This window comes from Limulus polyphemus, unplaced genomic scaffold (genome assembly GCF_000517525.1).
Source record: "Limulus polyphemus unplaced genomic scaffold, Limulus_polyphemus-2.1.2 Scaffold4811, whole genome shotgun sequence".
Classification (NCBI taxonomy): Eukaryota; Metazoa; Arthropoda; class Merostomata; order Xiphosura; family Limulidae; genus Limulus; species Limulus polyphemus.
Window position 1 is genome coordinate 69205 of NW_013670421.1, and position 6121 is coordinate 75325.

At 36.5% G+C, this 6121-nt stretch overlaps 1 protein-coding gene across 1 annotated transcript; it reads right to left on the bottom strand.

Annotated features, from left to right (window-relative positions):
• Nucleotides 1–1788: 1788 nt before the first annotated feature.
• LOC106471722 lies at nucleotides 1789–5751 on the bottom strand. Its single transcript, XM_013932343.2, has one exon. The coding sequence runs from the start codon at nucleotides 5749–5751 to the stop codon at nucleotides 3613–3615; it is 2139 nt and encodes a 712-aa protein (XP_013787797.1). The 3' UTR covers nucleotides 1789–3612.
• Nucleotides 5752–6121: the final 370 nt, after the last annotated feature.

The following is a 6121-nucleotide window of genomic DNA, read 5'->3' on the forward strand; positions in this document are numbered from 1 at the left end:
TCATAGTTTAAAAGCTAGACTAGTTTATAACTATAAATTTTCTGTCTAGAATGTATGGATACGAATTCCACGATTCTCACCCACATCTGTACTTTTAGCGACAAATAAATATCAAGATTATTTCGACTTAATTTTGTTGTTGTTTCTTATTAAGCTACACGATCCCAAGCTTTTTAGGCTGGCCGGGACACAACAAAACCCAGAAATGGTCAGAATACTATTTATGTAAGCTTTTTGTTGAAGTTTGGTCAATACTTATATACTACATAATCATTTCCATTCCTTTAGCGCCATCTAGACTTAAAACACTCAGAGTTTATAAAACATATGTCCAGTACTTTGTTTCTCCTAAGTCTGGACCAACTTATTTATTCAGCAAAATCTCTTTTGTTTCTCTAATATTTAATTTAAATTTCAACTCAACCCGATTTATCAGTTTAACGTTACTCCAGTCTATAACATGAGACGTGCTTGCCACATATTCTGTTTGGAGAGTGGGACTGTTACTGTCTGTTTGGAGAGTAGGACGTTTGGACTGTTCCTGCTTGTTTGGAGAGGGGGACTGTTACTGTCTGTTTGGAGAGTAAACAGTCCAAACGTCCCCTGCCTGTTTGGAGAGTGGGACGTTTGGACTGGTACTGTCTGTTTGGAGAGTAGGACGTTTGGAATGTTACTGTCTGTGTGAAAAGTGGGACGTTTGGACTGTTCCTGCCTGTTTGGAGAGTAGGACGTTTGGACTGTTACGTCTGTTTGGAGAGTAGGACGTTTGGACTGTTACTGTCTGTTTGGAGAGTAGGACGTTTGGACTGTTCCTGCCTGTTTGGAGAGTAGGACGACTTTTCTGCTTTTAATGAGGCCTACATCAAGCCAAACCTCTACTATATCTACAATGTCTAAAAATACTCTTGATACAATAGATTGTCGTAAAGTGTTTATAGTTAGGAAAAACAACAACAAAACAAGGACCACAATATCCCTTAAACTATTTGTTGTTGACAATGAATATTTGTTTAGTGTATTATTCTATGTTTCGAATTATAATTCTACTGTTCTTCAGATCCTCGGATTTTTCTTCTTGACGGAGTAAATTACATGTTAATATCGTGTGTAAGGTTTCTATTAAACATGTTTGGTTTTAAATGGTTGGCGTTTTTTATCTACTTCTATTTTAATGTTCTTAAATGATTGACTGATCCTGGTGCTTTTCTTCTATATCCTTGTCCACCACTGGCTCAGCGGCAGGTCTGAAGGCTTATAACGTTAAAAAACGGGTTTCGATACCAGTGATGCACAGATAGCCCACGATGTAGCTTTGCGTTCAAGAACAAACATACAAATTTCTACATTCTGAAGCACAGCTATAATGAAACGTTTTATTGAACCTTCAAGAATGCCACATACTCTCAAAGTAAAATAAAATATATTTTTTTTTTAGCTTATACATATATATATAAAAATATATTGGAAATTAATATTTTTACAGCACACACTCACTGGTTACAATTTTATTGCTTTGTCTGAAAACTTAGTAATAGATATAATGCGTGAGTGAAGGCGTAGCCTGCATAAAATTGAGTCATTAAAAGTACACCCATAGACATGCGCAGTTATGACAAGAATAAATACATTTGCGTTAAGGAATTGAAAATAATTAGGCTTAAAATAATTTATTTCATAAACTTATTACTACGTAAATTCTAAGTGCGCATATTGTAAGAACAAAAAACAACAAAAATACCTTCGTTCAGACGGAGATTGATAACTGGAGAAAAAGTTTCATGAATATTCTTTTAGGGTTATATACTTACTTATTCGTGTTAGACTGGTGTTATAATCTAACATCTGTGCCCGTTTTAAAACTTAAATTTTTTACTAGATAACTGGAGACAGTTTTTGTGTTACATGAGTTCTTGAGTGAACTGGTAATACATAGAAGCACATTCACAGATATTTGAAAGTAAACCTTGGCGTGTGTGTGTTTGTATTCCATCTCTTGGTAAATTTCGTACTACGTACTTGGTGAGTTTTAAATAACACGAGTTCGTGAGCTCTGTGTTGCATGATTTTGTGAGTTTTGTGTTACGTGATTTGGTGAGTTTCGTATTTAATATTTTGATAAGTTTAATTTTATATGTCTTGGTGAGTTTTGTGTTACATTCTTTGTTGAGTTTTGTATTGCATGTTTTGGTAAGCTTAGTTTGATGAGTCTTGTGTTATATGACATGATGAGTTTCGTGTTACACGTATTGGTGAGTTTTGTATTGCATGTTTTGGTAAGTTTCGTATTAAATATTCCCCCTCTCCACACATCTATAAAATGTTAAACATTTTATAACAATAAAATGTTTACAATTTAGTTTTTACGAGATCCAAAATTCCTTACAGCACAGAATAACACTAAGAATAAAACTGCTGAAAAGCTCTAATTATTCAAGATTTATTTTACTAATATAGTTGAACTGTTATCTTTTATATTAAGACGATCTAACTGTGTAATATTCGCCATTACAAAGGGACGTTATGTGAATCTGTCGCTAGTCCAATTGTGTGTTTTTGATTTTGTCATATATCTTCTCAATGTATTCAAGTTAAACCATTAAACTCCAAAGCTCTAGCGAATATTTTGTACATTTTTATTCACCCTGACAACAAGTCACAACATAACACTAAAGTAACATTGAAACTTTTACTCACCTTGACAACAAGACGTACCGTACCAAACTTTCGTCACTATAGTAATACCGAAACTTTTACTCACCTTGACAACAAGACTTACCGTACCAAACTTTCGTCACTATAGTAACACCGAAACTTTTACTCACCTTGACAACAAGACTTACCGTACCAAACTTTCGTCACTATAGTAACATTGAAACTTACACTAGGATCACTGGAGGTGCTTCCTAGGTTTAGGGTGCCATGCTTATTCTATAAAGTTTAAGACTGACTGGAACTTTAGTTACTGTTTCAGAGATTTAGCTCAGTGTTTTGATAAAATTGTATTGTGATCATTATCTTTTATCCACTGAGTAAAACGAAAGCACGTTTTATCAATAAAAACTCCCGAGAAGTTAGGGAACACGTGAGTTAATATGAACTAACAAACATACACAATCGTCGATCTGAAACAACAACATTACAGCCGCTAGCTATTGTAACGTTTCCAATTTGGATATTCAGCTTACTTCATTTAAATACCAAGCTTAACAAAATGTAAGGTTAATTCTTCTTTATAATACATATGAAATGCCAAAAATTTCTACCTAAATTTATAAAATAAGCATTACTAAAGGAAAAGTTTTTAAATTTGAAATTATTTTTGCTCTTTTTATATCGTACAAAAAATAAATTCAAATCTATGATTTTGTGCTAGTTTTATTGATACTTGAGGCTTAAAGGAAATGAGTAAATCGAGAGCACGAATAGACAAAAACAATTAATAACATTTTGTTGTTGTATGATATTTGAAATAACTTTTTAATGCTTTAAGTTGGAATTTGATCATCATTTCAATATTAAATTAATCTTTAAATGCACAAAAGAGAGAAGGCACAATAGTTTGACACATATTAATATATGTCAACTCCAATCTTTCTTTTCTTCATCGTTTTCTCAACCCGATCTATTCAAGAAGCTTGGACGGTTTCCAAATATAGATGGTCTCTTCCTTCGCCTAAAAAGTCCAGCAAAACGACTGCTTTCAGTTGTGGTAGTTTCTTGATCGACTACATCCACTGGTTCCTCGTCTTCTTTTTCTTCAGGGGCTTCTGTGGGTGCTGAGGTCACAACAGTAGTCTCTGGAGCATCTGTGACTGGCGTGGAGGTACTGGTAGTTTTTTCTTCTTCTTGTTCTTCTTCTTCTTCTTTTTCCTCATTATGATGTCCAAATCTATTTCGACCACCGCGCAAGAATGATAGACGAGGTCTGCTTAGTTTCCGCCTACGACTCAAGAAACTTGATGGAGTACGAGTGGGTTTAGATGTTGAGAGTTCTTCATTGTCCTCTGAAGAAGGTCGACCCGAGTTTCTGCTATTTCCATAAAGCCTGGAACTTCCAAAACGTCGTCTTGTTGTGCCATAAGTAGATGATTCAGTAGTTGTAATTTCCTTTTTCTCATCCCCTGTTTCTTCTTTATCAACATTGGAATTACGAAAACGATTTCTTCGGAAAGAAGATCGAAAACGATTCCTTTGTCTACCTCTAGTGCGGGGCTGAAATCCTCTTGTTGAGGTTTCTTCATCTGTAGTGGACTCAGAGATTGTTGTTGTCGTCGTTGACTTAGGCCTCCTAGGACGTATATTAAATGCTCCTGGTCTTCGTCTTCTTGTCCCGAATCTTCCTCGAGAACCAAATGTACGTCTTTGATTTCTTTCTGTAGTGGTTGTGGGTTCTTCGGTAGTAGTTGTAGCTTCAGTTGTAGTGGTAATTGCCTCTGTGGTTTCTGATTCAGTTTTAGCTTCGATTACTTCATTATTATGTTCAAATTTTTTCTCCTGGCTTGATTCTTTATTTACAAAGAGAGCCGACGTTGACAAAGGAGTGCTTTCTGACCCACCAGAACTATTAACTAATGTTTTTGAGTCAGATTTGCGATCATTAAGTATTCCCTTATTGGATATTTCTGAGTGACCACCATTCTGATGGTCTACTAAATTTGGTGATATAGGGAATCTGGGAACATTGTTTCCATAGCGGTAAATGTTGGAAATGGGAGAGTCCTTGGGTACAGACACTGATACTGAAGAGACTGCGCCGGATTTGAGAACTTCAGTCGATACTCCGTCTTGACCAGAGATTTGGGAAACTGTCTGGGAACCCGAAAAATCGTTATTGTCCTTGAAGGCGTTATTTATCACGTTTTGTGGGATACTAGCTCTTTCACTGCTTTTTTGTGCTTTGTCTCTTTGGGACTGGTCATACGTTTCAAGATTTGGAATGTCATCAAAGTTGAGTGTTGGGTTAGTTTTATTGGCATCGTCATCATAATAGTAGTAATAGTAAATTACGTACTCGTCCTGCTTACCGTCTTTATCTTTAACGGTTGGTCCTTTGTTGAATTCGATCTCAGAGGCTGGTGCTTTCTGGATCACAGATTGCACAGATGGCTGCGCAGATCCTATCTTACCCTGACGGATCACTTCAGTGGAGTGAGAAGTTGAAAAAGAAACACCTTGTGAGCCCGATTGCTGCTGACTTGTAGGTGTTACTGGGCCTCGGTCTTTAGGGGCATTGATGACTACTGGCTGACCATTAATGTAAATCACCTGTTGGTTTCCACCCTGCTGTGGATTGGGCGGCTGAAATGTATGACCTAGGGGGTTTTGTTGTAAATTTTGATGTTGCTGTGATTGTGGATGGAAACTAAACTGAGGTTGGGCATTAAACTGCTGTGGAAGAATTGGGGGTTGATACTGTGGGTGATTTCTCTCTTGTTGGGCAGTTGTTTGGAATGATGGTTCATACTGTTGTTTCAGAGAGTGAAGAGGAGTGGCCTGGACGTTAGTCTGTATGTTATACGAAACTCCAGGTGGCAACTGCACATTTACCTGGGGTTTAGGTTGAGGGGGCAAAGGAAGCTGATATTTGGATCTCTGAGGGGTTTCTGAGGTCTGGAACTGTTCATTTGGATTGTTCTTTGGTTGACCATTTAAAGACAATTGACGCTTCTCGCGTAACACATGGGCGTGTGTCACCACTAAGAGTGACAACACGACAGCTGATGACCTGGAGAGAAATAAATACCATACCATTACATGAACATTGAAATTTACTTCCAAATCAAAATATAATTATCTTTACTTAAATATTGTAGCTGTAAAACTGAGCTCGTATCACAATCAAATCAGTGTAAGTTTGATAGTCAATGTTAGTTTATGTTTTTATTTAACTCTTAAATCGAGGTACTTTTAAATCGTTCCTCTCCGGTCTGGTCCACATATGACATATTTCCTTGCTTATTACAACACTTGTTGTAAATAACTGACCAGCAAAATGTGTAACATACACACGGACTCTAGAAATAACTAACGGGTGGAATCACTCATTTCTTGTGTAATATACAGAGTGGACCACAGATAACTAACGGGTGGAATCACTCATTTCTTGTGTAATATACAGAGG